General features: G+C 34.8%; 1 protein-coding gene across 3 annotated transcripts in view; it reads right to left on the bottom strand.

Annotated features, from left to right (window-relative positions):
• The window catches only part of PKD (serine/threonine-protein kinase D3), a 56,629-nt gene that overhangs the window by 8,163 nt on the left and 26,291 nt on the right, over positions 1 to 22,175 (bottom strand). For all 3 annotated transcript variants that reach the window (XM_085189712.1, XM_085189714.1, XM_085189713.1), the window contains 10 exons: positions 9,302 to 9,442; positions 8,788 to 8,932; positions 6,935 to 7,075; positions 6,298 to 6,485; positions 4,025 to 4,241; positions 3,501 to 3,592; positions 2,021 to 2,100; positions 1,518 to 1,647; positions 903 to 1,035; positions 290 to 499 (listed from right to left, as the gene is read on the bottom strand). In XM_085189712.1, coding sequence (XP_085045838.1) covers positions 290 to 499; positions 903 to 1,035; positions 1,518 to 1,647; positions 2,021 to 2,100; positions 3,501 to 3,592; positions 4,025 to 4,241; positions 6,298 to 6,485; positions 6,935 to 7,075; positions 8,788 to 8,932; positions 9,302 to 9,424 — 1,459 coding nt within the window. In that variant the 5' untranslated portion in view covers positions 9,425 to 9,442. The remainder of the gene's footprint in view (positions 1 to 289; positions 500 to 902; positions 1,036 to 1,517; positions 1,648 to 2,020; positions 2,101 to 3,500; positions 3,593 to 4,024; positions 4,242 to 6,297; positions 6,486 to 6,934; positions 7,076 to 8,787; positions 8,933 to 9,301; positions 9,443 to 22,175) is intronic.

Below are 22,175 nucleotides of genomic sequence, written 5' to 3' on the forward strand. Positions count from 1 at the left end.
ACAATGACACCAGTATGCATATGAGATAACAAAGCAAGTTTAATAAAAATAATAATAAAAATCTTTATTAGGAGCTAAAATAACACTTAAATTTGTTCGATAATGGCCACATTAGTGGGAACTGTGTTGCAGTTTGTAGTTTAAAACTCTGTTTCTCCACGATTTTCCTCAATAGCGCCCACCTAAATCTGGGGCTGGGGGTTTAGCTAAATCACCTGAATCCCCATATCAAGCAGTCCCAAAAATTCAACCTCATTACCACACCACAGTATATTAAAAGAATTCTTACCAGAATGCGTATGAGGCATTAATGCATGTCTCAGCGCCGTCTCCCACGACCTCGCGAGATACGCTCCAACCCCCGAGTCAGGGGGCGGCAGGGGGTTGGCGGCGGCTGCACCCCCGTTACTTGAGCCCCCCGACCCCCCAGCACACGAGGGGTCCACGCCCACTAGGTAGTCCACGTTTGCGGTGCGTAGCTCGAAACAGTGCATCACATCTGTAAATGTTGGTATATATTTTTTTCATATTTCATGTAAACAGAACTAGAACTTTGAAACTTTTCAGGTTTTTTTTATTTTATTTGTGGATAGAAAATCTATTCTTATAACTTGACTTTAATTGATTCCTATGTAATTGGATTTTTCTTTTTGTGTAGATACAATTTACGTCAATTTCATTTTTTTCATTAAATATGTAATTAAACATTAAACTTTTGTTTTTGTATAATTTTTTTATACTATTAGTTATACGATGCCTGAGCAAAAGGTATTTTCTAAGTTCCGCTGAAGTACTAGATATTTATTTGGAAATAATTCAAATTCAAGTCCCGATTTTTTTAAAACTGACAAGTCTCCATTAACCACAATAAATAACAGAAAACAGAGAGCTTAGACACTAACCAGACTGCGGCGTCCGAGCTGTATCGACCGCAAGTATTTCATTAAGTGGTATTTCCTTGTAATACTTTGTTCCGTGTTCGGATGTGAATAATGTCACTGATTTACTGTCGAGGCGCCAGTAGTGACGTTTAATCTGTGGAAAGTTATTTTATTTGAGGTAAAGTTATGTACAGTAACGAGGCAAAGTGTGGCGTTGAGTTTCGCCACTCAACACGCAATGCCTTCAGAATACGACGGAAAGTCGGGAACAGAAATGTCTTGAGCCCAGCTGTGACGCAGGGGCACAAAGTGTGACTGGTTGTGGGTTCGATTTCCAATAGAGGAAATGAAATATTTAATATCTTCATGTCTTCGCTCTGGTGCCAAGGTAAAACGCAGCGTTGAGTTCCGCGTCACAAGCAATGCCTACGGAATTCGGCGAAAAAGGGGGTACGGAGAGTCTTAACACTAGGTTCCCTCTGTCTATCCTCCTGTGTGCAGGAGTATAGGATGGAAGGAAGGAGTATAGCAGGAAGAGGACACAGCATCAGGCTGAAAGATAGATAAAATGGAATGTTTTAATGGGTACGGAAGTGTATTAACACTGGGTTCCCAACATAATTATCTGTAACTCACAGTTTTATCTTTATTAGTGAAGTGCACGAGCCATCCTTCTTTCAGCCATTGTCCGTCTTTCTTTTTTGTATGCTTCACAGACTGAACTATCCTCATTAGGGGGATGTTTGCACTTGGGGATGAAGACGAACTGAAACGGTATATAAGCATCAATAAATTCGTTATTCTTTAACTATCATCACTTTAAAGTTATTAAACTATTATTCAGTATTTTTTTGCATAATTATAAGTATATTTTTGAAGTTGGTTTTCTTTAAATTAGATTTTCCTATGATTAATTCTTGTTTTGAAGCGTTTTATAATTGAATAAAAACATTTTTTTATTTTTAAGGTATGATAATCCTAAACACATATCAAAATCGTGTTAGCGGGATTTCGACGTTAAATTTAGTTGAGCATAACTTTCGATATCTTACTGAAAGAGTTGGATTACATTATTACGAGTACATAGTATAAATGACAAAATATTTAAAGTACATTTAAATTGTCGTATAGTTAGTTACCTGCTGGGTCTGCTGGCGGCGTGCTCGGAGTTGACGTCGCGTTGCGGCTCCTCGTCCTCCTCGGGCTTGAGAGTTGGTTGCTGGAAACACCATCACACGCATTATGTTATTTTTATAAGTAATAGAGAATCAAAAAGTGACTTAGAAGTTGCAAATCTCCGGTGTTAGGTAATTAGACTTTTACAAATAGACAATAGATAGAAAATTAACTTTTTTAAAATGATTATACAACATGATTGCACGGGTTAACTGTGATTATCTGCCATCGATAACCTACAATAACACTGTTATCCCATATTACAGTACAGTCAAAGATCTTGGAATTCATCTAGACCAAACGCTATCATGGTCCGTACAGATGACAAATGTAAGCAAAAAAATTCTCCGTACCTTAGGCTCTCTCCGACGTCTTCGTTCTGTTTTACCTATTCCCACCAAAGTTATGTTAGCAAATTCTCTTCTTCTCTCAATTCTCGACTATGCGGACGCAAGCTATCCTAACTTAACCGAATAAAACTATGTAAACAAACTTGAACGACTTCAAAATCTTGCTATTCGGTTCATATTTAACTTACGCAAGTATGACCATGTTTCCGAATTTCGTTTGAAGCTCAAGTGGCTCCCTATCCGTTGTCACCGGAATCTACGTATACTTTCAATTCTGTACTGTGTGTTATTTACCCATAAGTCTCCGCCTTATTTAAGGGAAACTTTTGAATTTTTAGGAGCGCATACAAGTAGGATGAGATCTACTAAGAATCTCTCTTTAAGATTCCCTACTTACACAAGTAAGTTTTATGAGAACTCGTTCGTGGTACGAGCGATAAATCTTTGGAACGACTTGCCACTTCCTATTAGACGTTCCAAATCTTTACGTATATTTAAAAAATCTGTTAAAGAATATTATCTTAAGACCTATTCTTTATAAAGACGTTTGATTATTCTATTTACTTAATATATATTTTGTTATTATATGACATCAATATATATTATATATGTATATTATTATGTATTAGTCTATTATACTACTTTATATATTGTACTATTTTATAAATATTTATGTATTAAGTTTATGTATTAGGATAAAATATTAATTACGTATGTTTATTTATTTGCACCACCCACTATTTGTTTTAAATTTTATGTCTCCTAACCTCAAGGTTGTCTGGAAGAAATCGCTAATTAGCGATAAGACCGCCTTTGTACTTCACACTATGTTATTAGCTTATAAGTACTAGATGTAGTTTGTAACTTTGTTTTCTGCTGTTTGTGGTGTACAATAAAGTATAAATAAATAAATAAATAAATAACATATCTGTAAAAAGAAAACTGAAAACAGTTTATTTTACAGCCAGCAGGTAATCGGTCTTGTTACATTACGTTGTATAATCTTTTTGTATGTAAGCTTTCGAACAGTGATCTTATAGTGGTATGGGTAGTGGCATGGTAGTGTAGTGTTGGTGGTGGTGCTAGTGGTCACCTCGGTGTCGTGGTCGTCGTCGGAGTCGTCGTCGTGGGGCGCGCGCGGCTCAGACACTTCGCTACTCGTGCTACAGCTGTCGTGGTTCTCTCCTGTCACATTTATTATTAAAGGCTTTATTACACCAATATAAGAATAACAAAACAAAAAAAGATATGTTATATTTATTATGGAATAGAATAAGAATTATTGCAGTTTAAGTTAAAGGGCATTAAAACAGTGCAACTTGCTGTTTAATTTTTTTTATAATGTAACAAAATAATTCCAGTTATACCAGTTATTCTTATTCTGCTTTTTAATTGTTTATTATTGCAGAGACTATGTTGATTCTGTGGTATATGTTATTTAAGTCCCAATATTTTGGAACTATATAATTTGATAGATCTGTCAAAGTTTACGTTAACGTTAGATTTACATTTGCAATCACGAGTCATTACTGTTGCAAAATAAAAAAATCTATTAAAATTATCAATAATTGCAACAAAAATGAATACCGTGACGATCTGGCACCTTCCACCACTCACCGTGATGGTCTCGCACCTCCCCACCACAATCTCTGGGCACGGCGGGCAAACACTTGCGGTGCGCGTTGTAATGACAGTCTCCACATTGCAACCCTTGCTTGAATAATCCTCGCAGTAATTTCTTGCACAAACGACAAACTGTGGGACGTGTGTATGTGTGCACTTGGAATGTATGGGGGATTCCCCCGCGAGAGCTCGATACTCCAATTGTGCTTGCCTGTTATAAGGGAATTAAAAAAATATGTTTTCTTTCATTGTGTGTTATGTGAATATTATATAGATAAGCAAAGTATTCAAAAATTTGGGTATAAAAAAATGCATATATGGCCACAGATATAGACCCATGGAAATTATTTGATCAATACTAATTTCTCAGAATGTTGCAAGAGAACTGACTAACCAATTAAGAATATATTCATTATTATTAGTTTTAATACTTATCTTAGAATTTTATATTAATTACAAATTATAAAAAAATGTTATAAAAAACAATGACTATATAAGACTAAAAATAAAAAAAAACAAAAGTTCATTCCGAATAACAATTGGGACCAATTTAGATTGTACAGGGCTCCATGTGAAGATATAATTGGTTGAAGAATAGGTCCCTTATATATGTACATACCTAATTCGATCTAATATTTACTTTTTTATTCAAGTATATTGTTTAGGTTTAGGTACCAGTCTCAATCAGTGCAACGTTTTTAAATTCGTAACCCAGGAGAAATATTGATATATCTTAAAAATATCCAAGAGGTATAAAAAAAGAAAGTGTAAAAGTAACATCTCTATTTGCAAAACGCAAAAAGCTTGTAAATATAAAAATATATTTAAAAAAATATCAAAATATTCTTATACTTCATGAATTTATATGATTGTCTTTAGATTATTTAAAGTTAATAAATAGCACTGGATGATGGGTACCAAGGAATTCGAAATAAAAGGCCAAAAGTTACTATCAAAATTTTATTAACAAAATAAATTGAAGCGTTACAATGCTCCTGATACCCACCACCCTTGTGCGTTATTGTTAAAAAAACTTAACTATAATCTGGAATATATGTATATATTTTTCATATTTTCAACTTAAACTGCTTTTAACAAATAATATATATACATTATCTTTCAAATGTCAACATCTAAACTCTCTTTATTATCTGTTGAAAATAGTTTTAGTATAATATTTTTAATAAAGGAAATTATTGAAAACTTGTTTTGTAAAATATTGTAAAAAAATTGAGTCAATAAAACTCATAAAGTAATAATAAAAAAATGGAATGTCTAAAACAACCTTGATTATTAAAATTATTTAAATCAGAAAAATATTTAAATATACATAGTATTTATTGAATATTATTTTAATTTATTCACTTCAGTGTAAATATAATATGATTTATAATAATTAGATTTTTGTGACCACAGATAAAAAATATATTTGACTTATCATTATTTTGTATAATATTTAACACATAATTAATTATTCGTTATAATTAGTATTCGTTAATTTGTTACTTTGTAGTTTATTTTAATTAAGTAAGTTAAGTAAAGTTAAGTTAAGTAAATATCTTATTTCTATATTAAATTTACTTATTAATTGTGTCAATCTATAATACGCATTTCTACAGTAAATGGTGATAAACAACGTTTTTATTTATTTTATTTTAGAACGTATTTAACTTTTTTTTATTGGTATATATCAGATCTGAATGAACGGATATAACAATATAGTCAAAAATCTAAATACTATTAATAGTAGTAAAAATTAACATAATGTTTAAATTATTAAATATTATACAACTACAACTTATTTAGTTTCACTTTTATTTTTCATAAGTTTTGCCACTTACTCCTCCTTGTTACTAAAATTAACTATAAAAAATGTGACATTAAATAATCGAACATATAATCATTAACATATTAATATGTTCAAACATCTTCTTTTTAATTATTTTATTTTCTTTAATAAAGTTATTTTTAACGAATATTTGTTTATACACTAACAATTTTAAGCCAATATAAACATGTAAGATATCAAGTCATGAAAATTTTAGAAAAAAATAATAAAAAATAACGTTAATAAAGTGTTGTTTCAAAATAAGGAAAGAAAAATTTAAAAAAACATAGCAGGATTTGAATCCGTGCCACTTGAAAATAGTCCAAGCATACTGATCACAAAGACATACATTTTGCTCGAGCTCCGTGCTAGTGGTCAGAATGGTTGGCCGAAACCACTAGTCCCTATTCCCAGACACAAGCTGAGCCAATTTCCTTACCAGCGAGTCATCATCGTGCGAGTGGGCCGACGAGCGCGAGGGGCTGCGGGGCGCGCCGCTAGGCCTTCGTCCCCCGACGCTGCCTGTAGCCCCCCCGGCTCCCCCGCTGATTGAACTCGCGACCACCGGCGACTCGCAGTTGGATGGCACCTTCACTGCGCACCTTTTGTGGTAATTCAGGCCGCAACCTATATATTTAAAGTAAATTTTAAAATAGTTTTGAAAAAAGGCAAGCTTCAAGATTCACATCATGAAAATATTCAAGCTAATCGGAGGTCACCTTGCCCTCTGCCCCTATGCAGGGTATACACTATACAAGAATTCTTAGTCATTTTCCTACTTATTGTTTGAAGGTGAAATATTTTTTTTTATAAAAACAAAAACATAAAACCCGGCTGACTGACGAATTAACAGTCGGGGCCTATTCTAACAATTAAAGCTTCATAAGAAAAACTTGTAAAAATTAAATTGGTAAATTCCTGAAGGAAAGGTCCCGACTGTTACTCCTAATGAACAATTGCATTTGTATTGTTTTTAGTTCGTGGTTTGCTGTTTTTTTTACTAATATAATTAAAATATTATATAATTAGAATACTTAGTGAAAAAAGTTTCTTGTATTATAATATTTAATGATTACCTTCACATTTGAGTCCTTGGCGCACCAACCCGAACAGCATTTCCCCGCAAAAGTCGCAGAACGTGGGCGCCTTGTACGAGTGCACGGCCAGCGCGTGCGGCCGCGGCGCCGGCGGTTGCTCCACGCCGTCGCATAGCAGTGCTGGAGGAGAAACAAATACTATGAATTTAAAATTAAATCAGCCTCACGCTGTACCCCGCACACAACAAGGTAGGCAGAGGGAATCTAGTGTTAAGACACTCCGTTCCCCGCTTTCCACCGAATTTCTAGAGGCATTTCCTCTAGTGGGGATCGAACCCACAACCAGTCGCGTTTACAGTCACACTTTGTACCTCTGCGCCATGATTGCTCCCAAATGTAAAGTAAGCAAAAAATATGCTTGATTATATATATATATACTACTGGGCCCGGACGCGGCTACGCCCGCGAAAATATAAACCTAAATAATTAAAATAAGTTAAAAGATAATAATAAATGGAGATTTATTATTAGAAAAAATATCTGAGTAACCGAAATGAACAAACAAAAGAAGTAAAAGTAACTAAAAGAAATTCTTAATATTAGAAAAAGTACCTGAACTTTGCCGTGCCCGCGTACTAAACTTTTTTCTATATTAAATAATTATTAATTTTTGCGAACAATATTAAATAAAATCCCAAATGATTAAAATTACGATATTTTAAGTGTATAACATCGGTATAGATAACCGAACTGAGATAAATTAATTATAAGCAGCAAATAATTGCATAAAAAATAATAGTAATTCGAAAATATATAAAAATTTACAAAATCATCAAAGTCATCTGTCCGTTCGCGTCGGTCATACTCATACTATACCACTAAGTTGGATAAGCGTTGCCTGGGCTAAGTGTTTAATTTAGGGAGGTCACTGGTGTGGTCTGTGATCGCAGGATACCGTCCAAACTCTTATCCGTCTTATAGAGATCGTGATCGATGCCTCCAGACTCGTGCATGACGGATCCAAGGTACCTGAACTTTTCCAACTTAGGGGATGACCCAGGACTTATAAGGACAGTGCTCGAGTCCGGGGTCTCGCAGGCCATATACTCGGTCTTTAACACATTGCCAATATGCATTTCATTCATGGAGAATGGTTATGTAACGCAAATGCTGCAGCTAGAATGTATCGGAAAAGATACCAAAAAGCTGAACGTCATCCCGATTATCGTGTATAACGATTTTTCTCTCTTCAACAAAGAAGTAATCCATCAAGTATCGTACCATTTCGGAATCCAGATTAAATGCGCCAACTTTTAAAGTTACTTGCAAAAACAGTGTAGTACATTTTTTTTATAGTACAGTCGGTTAAAGTTGGGTGTAGTAAATATTTTGAATTTAATGTTTGGCAAAAACACCACATTTTATTGAAAACTGATGTAGGTATGTTTAAATCTTAAACTGTAATTCACAGAAGGGTTACTCATGATTACATTACAGAAAAAAAAATGAAGAAAGAGTAATATTTGTAGTCCTGGGACTTGAAAAACCATCACAGGGTGTCGGTTTTTCCGATATTTTTTAAAATCAATATAATATGAAAAATACATGACAAAGATTTTTTTTTATATTTTTCTCATAACTGTCATGACTTGGTCTATCACCTGGTTTCGTTTTATCGTTGACTCCTGGGACACCCTGTATATATATATATATATATATATATATATATTAGATTTATAAATTACATACAAACAACTTACACGCTATAGTTGTAACGTGTAAGTTTGATAATCTAAATACGCGAATATTTTTCACTTAAAGTCGATTAATTTCTAACAAAAATAAATTTATAACCACATCTAGACGCAGTATATAAAATACGTAATACATACGGTTAGCGGTGAGGACGATCTCAACAAGCGTCTCATCAGTGACGTCTGTGGCGGAGCTGACGAGCTGCAGCACGTTCGGCGAGCAGTAGTCGTGCCGGAACAGCAGGATGCGGTCTGACAGACGGTTCAGGCCGTTGTCGGGAATCTGGAAGGGGAAAGAAAAGCCTTAGAATACAAAAACCTATATTATTTAGAACCAGCATCTCTCATCTCTTGTTAATACTTTAAAATACTTGATATCTACTTATTTACACAACTTGTAAAAATAAATTGATGAAACAATACCTTATCTGCAGTGATATATGCACCTACGTCCGTCATCTTTAGATAATTCACATAAAAAGTAATTTTACTGTTTAAATTTCGTTTAAAGTTGCAATGAAGACTTGAACACTATGTCAGTGATATATTCATGAAATATATGTAAATCCTTTAAACAACTTCTACGAATATGTCCCATTAATTTTTTACAGTCCAGATCAGTCAGACCCTGCGGCGCAAAACGCATATGTACCTTTTCATGCACAAACTTGACGGCCAGCTCCTTGAGGTGCGCGAGCGTGAGGCGGTGCGCGGGCGCGGACACGGCGTCGCGCAGCACGCCCAGCTGGAACAGGAACGTCACCTCGTCCTCCATCCTCTAATCCGAGAGTACCTGTATAACAAATAGGTTAACAATTAAAAAATATACTTCTAGATATATCCTAGTTTCCCCCAGTTACTTTGGGTGACGACTAATGTAAAATGTATGATAATTATTGGAATCAATGTAACAGAGGATCATCAGTGGACGAAGACGGGCTGGTGGTGATAATGATGATAAAAATGTTGTAGTTTAATATAAAAGAATACAATTAATTTAGACTTTAACTAAGTGTGCCGTACGAAGTTACCGTCTAAATGTATGTTATTTTATGTAGAAGCCATTATTTTTTCCTGCCGGATTTTTATTTTTGTATTGATCATTGTTAAGTATGTAAAAATTAAGCAAACTACAATAATTTAAAACGTAATACCGAACGCTTAACTCGTATGAACCGTGTGACCCGGATTCGAATGTGTTATATAAGCTTCAGTTTTCGGGTGCACGTAGACTGAAGGTGAATCAAATCAATCTATCGTCAGGTTAAAGGGCCAATGCGTAGTTGTGAGCTACGAGCTATATGCATTGATAAATATTATTGGTAATTACAAAAATACCACTTTCTTCAATAACACTGATTATTTATTGGAATTATCAAATACTAGCGGCCCGCTCGCGGTTTTCCCCGCGTGAACTATGTTATTATTAATTTCTGTCTCCATGACTACGTCCTAGTGACGTCTATGCAAAATTTGAGACTCTTAGCATTTGTAGTAACGAAGTTTCATACAAACTTTCGACCCCAAAAACAACCCCTTAGAAGTCGAATATTGCAAATTCCCGTCTTAGCGAGCACCTACGTCCTATGAGTAACTCCTATGCAAAATTTGAGATTCCTAGCACTTGTAGTTTCTGAGATTTCGTGATGAGTGAGTGACCTTTCGATTTTATATATATAGATGAATTATTGTTTGTATACCTACCATATAAATTACGTCTCGAAAAGAAGATAGTTATAAATGTTATAATAATGTAGACATAAATATGTGTATGATATATGTTGTATTTCGGTGTTTTTGTAGCACTGTTAAAAATGTATATAATTTCACACTACTTTATATTGTATCTGCAACCCAATATGATGAACATTACACCGACGCGACTGTAAAACGAGCTAGAGGGATCGTTTTTTGGAAATCCATTACTTGTGATACAAGCTTTGGTTTCGCCGATTGCGTCTCTTTCATTAATTGTTACAATGTACAGTGTTGAGGCCAGTCGTGGCGTAGGGGCAGGTGTGACTTTAAACACGACTGGTTATGGGTTCGATCCCTACTCGAGGAAATTAAATATTTTTTTTCAATTTATATTTCCATTTCTTCGCTCTGATGTTGAGACAAAGCGCGGCGTTGAGTTGGGCCACTCAGCACCTAATTCCTCTAGAATTCGGCGAAATTTTATGGAATTACTCGTAAGGTTTGTTAGGTATAGACTATAACTATTTGAAATTACATACCGAAAATAAAGAAATATTTTTTATATATCATAAAACGTATATTTTCCACAAATGTACGATTAAATGTTTTAAAGTACCCGACGGATTTTGAGGCGGTTTCTGCTACTAAACTGAATGATTTAAGATAAGTTTTATTTATATATACACAAAAGTGATCATAAATTCCCATTCGAAGAAATTAAATTTTTATATTTTCATTTCTTCGCTCTGGTAACGAGGTAAAGCGCGGCGTTAACTCCTTCCACTCAACCGTAATACCATGCCAGATTTCGTCGGAAAGTGAGAAACGGAAGTGCCCTAAAGGGAACGGAGTGGCGTGCGGCGTGTGTCAACACTACGTTCCGTAGTTCGATCTGTCTAAGTTGCTACATGCGGAATACAGCGGGAAGCTAAAAAAGTTAAGATATTTGCTATAAATATCTTTATTGTTATGCGGATAAGGAAAAGTATAATATAAATACATCGTATCAGCGACCATTCATATTCAATATATTATATTTGAAAGCCTAAGTGATTGTAAGACAATACATTCTAAATAAGCCGAGTGAAGCATAATGTATCGTAATTTATAAAAAGAGAGAAAAATACTCAAAAATAGGTCAAACGCTTTATAAGCTAAGTAAGTAATTGAGACTTTAATATTTGTGTTCCGCCTCATTTTCCAATAACAACTAATATAAAGAAATTAAATTGACCTCAAAATGTAAGGTTTTAACTTAAATTATGCCCTAATTTCATTAGGTTGATATGTGTAGTAGTTAGCCCAGAGCGCAGGTGGAGGATTACACGATGAGTGTAATGTTATAATAGCCTAGAGATTTCTTCTATAAATGGACTGTCATAAGGAAATTTTTGTATAAATTCCAAATAAATTCTTCAGTTTTTAGTATGAAAGGTATAGATAGATAGCTTTAGATTAACAAATGTTTATTTATTAGTTATCAGTGAGAAAACCCACAACCGTCGAGCAGCCACGACGGTCTCCATTTGTCTTCTATTTAGATACTAACAAAATTCAATTCCCTTTCACCTAGTAACCTGCGACTAGGTGATAGGCGAATTGCGAATTGAGCTTCTAAATACAAAGTCATTGACCTCACCACGTGTTCGCAACTGCTCACTCGGTCAAGCGTCAACCAGCTAAGATAAGTCAATAACCCAATTTATGTCAATGTATGTAGTATTTACATATGTAATGAAATCAAACAAATTTTACAATATATTATTTCGTATTTCTCTTTTTGTTGAGTCAGTACCTAGTATATATCTAGTTATTATAAAAATAAACATATAGTTTGAATAAACTTAAAAAAATGGACTAAAATATCTTCTATATATATAAAATCGAAAGGTCACTCACTCATCACGAAATCTCAGAAACTACATGTGCTAGAAATCTCAAATTTTGCATAGGAGTTACTTATAGGACGCAGGTGCTCGCTAAGACGGGAATTTGCAATATTCGACTGCTAAGGGGTTGTTTTTGGGGTCGAAAGTTTGTATGAAACTTCATTACTACAAATGAGTCTCAAATTTTGCATAGACGTCACTAAGACGTAGTCATGGAGACAGAAACTAATAATAACATAGTTTACGCGGGTGAAACCGCGAGCGGGCCGCTAGTATATATATAAAATCGAAAGGTCACTCACTCATCACGAAATTTCAGAAAGTACATGTGCTAGGAATCTCAAATTTTGCATAGGAGTTACTTATAGGACGTAGGTGTTCACTAAGACGGGAATTTGTAATATTCAATTTCTAAGGGGTTGTTTTTGGGGTCGAAAGTTTGTATGAAACTTCGTTACTACAAATGCTAGAAATCTCAAATTTTGCATAGACGTCACTAGGACGTAGTCATGGAGACAGAAATTAATAATAACATAGTTCACGCGGGTGTAACCGCGAACGGGCCGCTAGTGTTATATAAGTTCTATAAGCGCACGTGCACGGTCCAAGTTACCTTTTGGACTTAGAATGTATCATGTTATTTAATAAGTGGACAGAAGTGGCTCAATCTGATCGCAATATTGACCTAGTGGTCCCCAGGTTCCCTATGCCTACCTAAATTTATTCCGTTATATCTCGCGTAGAGTGTGAAGCTGAAAAAGCGAGTAAAAGTTAGTGTATGATAAAATGTAAATCTGTTTTTTCTCCCCGATAACACCAAGGTGACGTCAGAATCGGCGTTAGAAAAATATGTACTTACAATAATATGTTTACATTTACTTAGATCTATTGCGTATGAAAATGTTACAATAAAATTCTTGTAATTTCGATGTAGGTAGTATTTCGCTTCTAAGATTATGCTGGTGAGAGCAACGCCCTATGTATCACATTTTTTTTATGACGATAACGCCAACATGACTGCGGTGACGTGATCTGTTTATATTTATCAGGATGATGCAGATTCAAATACATATTGACTAGTAGCTTACGTATTCAAAAGGTATATTTATTTTTTATGTAAGCTAGTTATAAAGTACCTAAGTGGTTTTTGTTACATATTAGTATGCATTTTTAATGTGTATACAGACGTACTACTAATTGAAAAACTGCAGTAAATAACTAATTTCACCGAGTGGGAATCAAAGCCACAACCGTCGCGTTTATAGACAGACTAGCGGACGCGCGCAGCTTCGCTTGCGTATTTAAGGGTGAATTCTAATAACCCATGAAACATGTGTTCAATGAAATATTTTTAAGAGTCTAAATTTCAAATTTTATAAAAATCGGTGGCGATTTAAAGATATTTCCATACAAACTTTCAACCCCTTATTTGCACCCTTAGGGGGTGAATTCTAGAAAACCATGAAACATATGTTCAATTAAATATTTTTAAGAGTCTAAATTAAAAATTTTATAATAATCGGTGGCGTTTTAAAGATTTTTCCATACAAACTTTCAACCCCTTATTTGCACCCTTAGGGGAAGAATTCTAGAAAACCATGAAATATGTGTTCAATTAAATACTTTTAAGAGTCTAAATTTCAAATTTTATAAAAATTGGTGCCAATTTAAAAAAGATTCTATACAAACTTTCAACCCCTTATTTGCACCCTTAGGGGGAGAATTCTAGAAAACGATGAAACACGTGTTCAATTAAATACTTTTTAAAATGTAAATTTCAAATTTTATAAAAATTGGTGCCGATTTAATTTTTTTTCCATACAAACTTTGATCCTCTTTTTCACCCCTTTAGGGTAAAAATTTTTCAAAATCCCTTCTTAGTGGATGTCCAGATTACGAAAGTAAACATCTGTCTAAATTTCACGTTTCTACAATCAGCGCTATCGGCTGTGCGTGCGTCTTACCTCAGTCAGTGAGGACAAGTCCTTTTATATATATAGATTACGGGCCACTGCGTTACGACAGCTTCGTCACCATAATAATTAATTCTAATATTAATCATTTACAAACCACATTATAAATAATATTTTTTCGGGTCATGCGTACGGTATGTAGAGAAAGCTAGTAGCATTTAGTTCTCCATCTGGGCGGAACACAACGCAGCACTCTAGCCTTATATCTCTCTCTAAATCATTGAGCTCCCATGCCTGATATACATATAAATAAATTCTTCAATTATATAACCCAATACTAATACTATACGAGATTTCTCAGTCAGTGTAAGAACTTTTTATCTAAACAAAATATTGAATGTCATACACCTACGAGTACGTCCGAATTAGTATTAATAAATATGACGTGTCTTGAGCACTTTTTATAATACACGAGACCTTGTAAGCGCGACGGTTGTAAGATCGATTTCCACTAAGGGGAATTCATCCGATCTCCATTTCCTCGCTTTGGTAACAAGACAGCGCGAGACTCCAGACGCAATGTCTCGAATGTTGGGCGTGCGTGGCGTGCGTGAGGACCGAAGTGTTTTGGCACTAAGTTGCCTCTCCTAATGTGGTATAGAATGTGAAGCAAAAAAAAACATATCCTCTCAAATCTCAAGTAAAAAAATACCTTTAGCAATATTTTACAAGAATCGCAGTCTGGGGTCGCTGGGGTCACTACCCCCAAGGCATTGTTATATACACGTGCCACCAGCCACCTTGACCCCGCGCTAATACCAGCGATAAACGGCCTGCCTTTGTTTTGGAGATAAAGAATTTCACAATGTGTTTAGATTTGTTGAGAAAAGATCGACCTCTCATTATAATGACAATGTAAACATGTGATTTGCTGGATGAATAATACCATTTATTGGTGCGTCGTTGTATTACGTTACTTTTTCTTCTTTAGTTACTATCTATTTTTTTTTGATACCTCACGAGCATTACAAAAAAGAATTTTACAAAAATCACCAAAAGATCGTCGCGGCGCAGCGGCACAAGGGTGTGATTGTAAATTTGTAATGCGACGTTTGTGGGTTCGATTCCCACTCGAGGAAATGAAATATTTATCTAAATTTCTATTTCCATTTCTTCGCTCTGGTTTCGTTGCGAAGCGCGGCGTCGAGTCCCGCTACTCAACACGCAATGTCTCCAAAATTCGGAGGGAAGTCACAGGGCTCCACGAGGGCCTCAAATTTATTATCTTCATTATACTAACTATATCCTGTGCTTGTTAAGTAAATTAGTTTGTCGCAATTACACAGTATAGCCACCAGTTAATCTGATAGTCAGGTAATTTAAGGGCAGCTGTAAATTATATTACGATTTAGAATACTAACAAGGCAACTGCTTTGAATAGAATTAGGGATAGTATATTTTTTTGCCTTCACGCTAATAGAACCGAAAACAATTTTTTTTTTAATTTTTGTCAGTTTGTCTGTGCACGCTAATATTATAACCGGCTAAACCGATTTCAGTGCAATTTAGAATATTATATTTTGGCAAATTACTCTAAACACAGCATCAGCTTCACGCTGTAACTGGCACACAGCAGGATAGGCAGAGAGGAACCTAGTGTTCAATCCTCCAATCCCTATCCGCCGTATTCTGGAGGCATTGCGTGTTGAGTGGCGCTCAACACCGCGTTTTCGTCCAAACACAGTGTTCGTTTTATTCAAAACGGTTCACAAAAAAAGTTACATCAATATATACTATTATATTATTGAAAAGGACTATTGCTTTTCACCTACTAGTAACAGCGTACTATTCGACAAAACGACCTGCGCAGGCACTGCAGGTCACTGGCAGATAATGCTAGTTGACTAGTTCGAGGCGTGCGCGGCTCCCAATGTTGCTAGCTTGCCGTTTGTTATCGGCGATGTAGAGTCAGTCAGTCGTAGACCATGGGTTCAATGCGGGGTCACACTTAGAACTACTATAAATGGAAATTTAATATTATAATAATTTAAGGAAATCTTTTTAGTTATATTGCGACGGTTGTGTGTTCGATTCCCACTCGAAAGCATTAATTATATTCATTTCCTCGCTCTGTTTGCTCTGGCAAAGTGTTAAAATTATATATTTTTTTAATAAACAAGGAGTTGTCTATAATAAGTTCTTCCTTTTAACTCGACTAAACAAAAAGTTGTATGAAACTGCAAAATTATGTATGTACATATTATGTCCAATGTAATTTTTAAAATGTTTTTTTAATAAGCAACATAATTAGAGACTTAATAATCAGTTACATAATTATATTATACAAATTACAATAAGTTTTGTATGTTTTCTGTAGTTTTACGCTGTGGGTATAGCAGGATGGGCAGAGGTATTCTTGGGGTAAGATGTTGAGATACTTCGCATCTCATTATTCATCCGCTTTCTTATTACCAAAGCAGAGAAATTAAAATTATTCATTCCCACGTGTGAGAATCCAACCTACAACCTCCTCATCTTGTTTACAATAAAATGATGCTGCCTCTTAATTTTAAAGATTAAAGTAGACTAGTAGGTGATTCAATAAATACTCGGCGTGTAAATAAGCATAGTTTACGAGAGTGACCCTCGCCTTAATCAATCATAACATGCTTAAAACAAACAAGCGTTGCATTCGATAAAATAATTGAGAAAGTTCATATTATCAAAGATACTTTATAAATATATAACATACGACAAGGTTATATAATGTACTAGCGGCCCGCTCGCGGTTTCAACCGCGTGAACTATGTTATTATTAATTTCTGTCTCCATGACTACGTCCTAGTGACGTCTATGCAAAATTTGAGACTCCTAGCATTTAGTAACGAATGACAAAGACAAATGTCATTAGTAACGAAGTTTCATACAAACTTTCAACCCCAAAAACAACCCCTTAGAAGTCGAATATTACAAATTCCCGTCTTAGCGAGCACCTACGTCCTATAAGTAACTCCTATGCAAAATTTGAGATTCCTAGCACATGTAGTTTCTGAGATTTCGTGATGAGTGAGTGACCTTTCGATTTTATATATATAGATAATATTATAACAAAAAAATAAATGTATATAACTCTATAGTTGTAAAGAACTACAAAAAGAGCTGAAAATTAAATATTTAACTAAATTTACATTTTCATTTCTTTACTCTGGTGACGAGGGAGCGCGCACTCAACACGCAATTCCACCAGAATTCGGCGGGAAATGGGGAAAGGAGTGTCCCAACACTAGGTGTGTGGGATACAGCGTGGATTTTTTAAAAATATTTTTCCACCTTTGGTATAAATATCTAGTGTGTTCTTTCGTAGTAAGAGAACATAAAAGCTCTTAGTTCTGAACTGTTGCAGCGAAAAGCTATCGTCCGGTCGAAAGTAGCATAAAGTGCTATGTAATCTATGCGGAGTAGTCGCTAGTTGAAGACTACCGAGAAGCAAGTACTAGGTGCAAAAAAATATATTTTAAACTATTTTACATTTGTTCAACACTTTACATTTTTACATACAGCGGAGCAGGCTAGGTGGGATGAGAGCACTTAGTGTCAAGGCACTCGTTCCCCAGATATAAATTATATACCTATCTATGACCTGAAAGGACATGTCAAAATTGATTAGCAGATTCTAAGATCATCGAAGATCTTCCGTTTCCTTGGCCTTATCGATTCTATATTTCTAATACTGTCACTTTCTTTGTTTTTTGTTACAGTTTTTTTGCGAATTATATTTTATTTAACTTACTAATTATAGTGGACGCTGTACGGTAGACACTGTGCTGAGTTGCCGGATCGTGACACGAGGCGCACGTCGAGACACTCCGAGACGTGCATTTAGCTATTTTGTCACGTAGCCGTGGAATTGTTGACGCACATATATACCGACTATGTATGTATGTATGTATGTACCACAACTATGCAGTGGCTATTCTATATATTAAAATAGAAAATATTGGTATAATTTATCTTAGAATAAATATATATATAATTTATAATATACCTACTACACTGCCCCAAGAAGGCAGCATGCAATTTCAGAATCTACGGTGGAAGGGACTGCGCTCCTTTTATGTACGTAGGTACCTACAGCATAAATGTATTGTAAAATATTTCAAACCTGTACGTAATCAAGGTGTCCAACATTTTAGATCACACCTACTGTATCACATGTGAGGCAGTAATGAATTACGTCGCCGATCTGCGTCTGCTTGCGTTATTCTTAACAATTGCCGATTTAGTTTACAATGATAATTTTACGATTCATTTTGTTTGAATAATGTACTTTTTCCTTTTTGGTAAACTTTATTTAATTTTATTATTCACTCCCTCTAGTGGGAATCGAACCCACAACCGTCGCGTTACAATCACACCCTTGTGCCGCTGCGCCACGATGGCCTCCTCTTACTTCATAATACAGTTTACCTATTTATTTAGCTAAGAGGTTTTTCACATAAAACTGTTAATTTACCTAATATAAGACACGAGGGGCGTACACGTGCTACGTTCGATTTTATTGCAGTAAATAACAGCCGGAATCATTTTTCAACTTGTATTTTGATACTAGCAGAACACTCTGTTCTGAAAAAAAAAAACGATTCATCGATTTGGAAATACAATTTTAATTTATTTAGATTTTTTTTCAATAGTTCATATGGTTATCTAAAAAATGCAAAAATATATGAATATAAGATAAAAAAAAATACTTTTAAGTATTTACGTGTAATACATAAAACAAATATCTGTAATAATATAATAAGTAGTTTTCCCTGACGACAGTGCGTTGTTACGGTGAATTGCTTGTATTCTTGTTGAATATGAATGTCTTCAATATATGTATATCTTTAGTATATTTATGTATTCTTATAATGTTTTAAAGTTAAAATTACACCGTAATTACACCGTTGTTAATTCAATCGTGATTATTAAAATTAACCCTATTCGGTTATTTGTATTGTTTAGTTAGACATGAGAATGGTAAAAAAAGATTTACAAATAAAGTGATCTGTAAGAGAGGTAGGGGGCTACCTCAGTTGACTTTTGATACTGGAGGAAGGTCATATGAAAAGCATGAAGGAATGGAAGGAATGTATGATGACAGTGAACGAGGCTAAAGAGGTAGGTAGAGACCGTACCGTTTGGCGCTCCGTTCTCTCTGACGACTCCGCCAGGGATACAGCCTGAAGTTAAGTATTTTTTTTTAAGTGAAGTTAGTCAACACGAGGTAATGATAGATTTAAAAAAGAAATAGGCAAAGTAAGATTTAAATTTCAAGTAAATAAGATATCTTAATTTAAATTGCTAATAATCCGAAGAATTCACTAGATATCACAAACCAAAAGTATAATAAAGATACTATTTGCATTTATCAAAAGCTGATATCGGAGTTATGAAAACAGAAACGACTCCCACACCCCGCTTGATAACTTTATCTACAATATTTAACTTGTTCCACTTATTAGTCGCTTCACTTGAAAAATCTATGTGAGAGATTTAAAAAATAATATAATCATTTTTAATAGGTATTGAGGGGCGTTGAGTTCCGCCGAGTGTCTTGGCATGCCACGTCTAAAAATGTAACGTGTACGACTAATAAAGGTGAAATATAATTATTTACTATTAAATAAATTAACGCTAGAGTCAGTGGCGAACTAAGGCTAAAACGGGCCCTAGGCAACATTATAATACCGGGCTCTTTTGTCATAACACATACTGGACCGATGTTAAAAATTATTACCCCATTAGGAAGTTGCATCTTTATAAAGCAGCATATGCCATATTCCATTTTCAAAAAAAAATAGGGATCCCTAATAAAAATGCAATAATAACCCAAGTATTAGTCATAAAAACTTCATTCCCCGCTCGATGTCGAATTTTGGAGACATAGGCACCACTGACGCGCTTCATCCGCCAGAGTGGATAAAGCACGTCTTTAAATAAATCTAGGTATAAAAATAGTGACATCAGAATTTGGATCATCAATTAATCAGTGTTGGCTTCAAAATGCATAATTCCGTATGGATACAGGCGATAGGCGGGTCACGGGTTCAGGTCAGGACTCAGTCACAACACTGCACTGATATTATGCATGAGATTACGAATTCTGTACAAACTTAATTTGGCATATTTTATTATTACTAAGTAAGTTGTGTTCATGTCATGCCTTTTTCCGTATGACAAGGCATGCAGAGAGAATAGCGGTAAGACACTCTGGGTCCCATTTTTCACCCAATTTTCGATTCGTTGAGTTTTTAGGCCTGTAACTCAACGTCGGTTTTCGTCTAATCATTCCCCCCGAGGTGTGTTGAACTCACGACCACCGTTTATAGTCCGACGCTGTCATTGCGTATAAAGCGTATAGTACAATTGTATTTCTAAGTAAAAATCGTCTCTTTTTTCAGAAACCCTTCAGAAAATCATTATAATACTTAAAAATTAACAAAACAAATTATTTTATACTAGGGGACGCGCGCAGCTTCGCCTGCTTATTGCTTAGGGGTGAATTCTAATAAACCATGAAACATGTGTTAAAAATATATTTTTAAGAGTCTAAGTTTCAAATTTTATAAAAATCGGTGGCGATTTAAAGATTTTTCCATACAAACTTTCAACCCTTTATTGGCACCCTTAGGGGGTAAATTCTAAAAAACCGTGAAACACGTGTTCAATTAGATATTTTTAAGAGTCTGAATTTCAAATTTTATAAAAATCGGTGTTGATTTAATTTTTTTTCCATACAAACTTTCAATCCCTATTTCACCCCTTTAGGGTTAAAACTTTTCAAAATCCCTTCTTAGTGGATGTCCAGATTACGAAACGGTTACGGCTGTGCGTGCGTCTTATCTCAGTCAGTGAGTACAAGTCCTTTTATATATATAGATTACATTATTTGAAAAATAAATGAACAATAAAGTATGCATGTTTGTACTGCGAGGATATTTAAAGAGACTCGTGTCGGTCATTAAATTTTATTACGTGCAATGGAAGAAACGCATCAGGAAATAATAATATTGTTACTAATCTTTGAACTGTTGTTCACATAATATAGATTATTTCTGTTTAGGAAGGATCTCCCGCATGCAGGTTAGAGGAGTGTTAGGCAAAACACAACCATCAATATGAGGTCCACCACTGTATTTTGTCTAAGATCATACCGAGAGATACCGCAGAGTGAACAGGATAAACGGCATTCACCATTGAAACCGTTCATTAAGAAGTTTCATGTTAGGTACTTTGAGAATTATGCATTTGGTTTTTACTATTCATTATAAGTTATTAACAGTAAAGCATTGTACTACGTTTTGTCTTTTCATTTTAAAAATCAATTAAGTATTATCTAAAAACAATACTATTTTATGATTCCTTACAACTAAATGTGGTATTTATTACCATACCATAAAAGGATCAAGAATAAACCCCTGCGAAACCTCTTGCTTATTTATAACCCAGGAGATTTCTTGTCAACTACATCAACCTCATGAACCCTGTTGACTAGGTAAGGATTCAGAAGATTTAGTGCACGTCCTCTTATGATGTGGTGGTAGAAGTTTCATGACCATTGTTGAGTGCTGAACGCAATCGGATGCCTTGAACAAGTCACAAACCATGCCAGAAGCATCCTGCGATCCCTTCCCATTAAAAATTTGTCTTTTCCTTTTTACCAGAGGGATGAAATGAATATTTTTTTCATTTTGCTGAACGGGGATCGAACCCAAAAGGCAGCAGGGGTATAATCCGTCACGACGGCCTTAAACACATTTATTTATAAATTTATTAATTAATAATTTTATATAGGTATATGATTTTATACAAAAATATTTTAGGTACATTTGTATTATATAGAAACCAAACTGAGGATGTAACGGTGCGGCGTCTGAATGTACCTTACTTGTGGATTCGATTCCTACTCAGGGGGTTCAAAAAATCTATTCAAGAAATTCACAATTTCACTGTTGGTATTCACCACTCAATGCAATGCACGTTC

This window comes from Heliconius melpomene, chromosome 8 (assembly GCF_056956725.1).
Source record: "Heliconius melpomene rosina isolate 202511_hmr_F chromosome 8, ASM5695672v1, whole genome shotgun sequence".
NCBI classification, from domain to species: Eukaryota; Metazoa; Arthropoda; class Insecta; order Lepidoptera; family Nymphalidae; genus Heliconius; species Heliconius melpomene.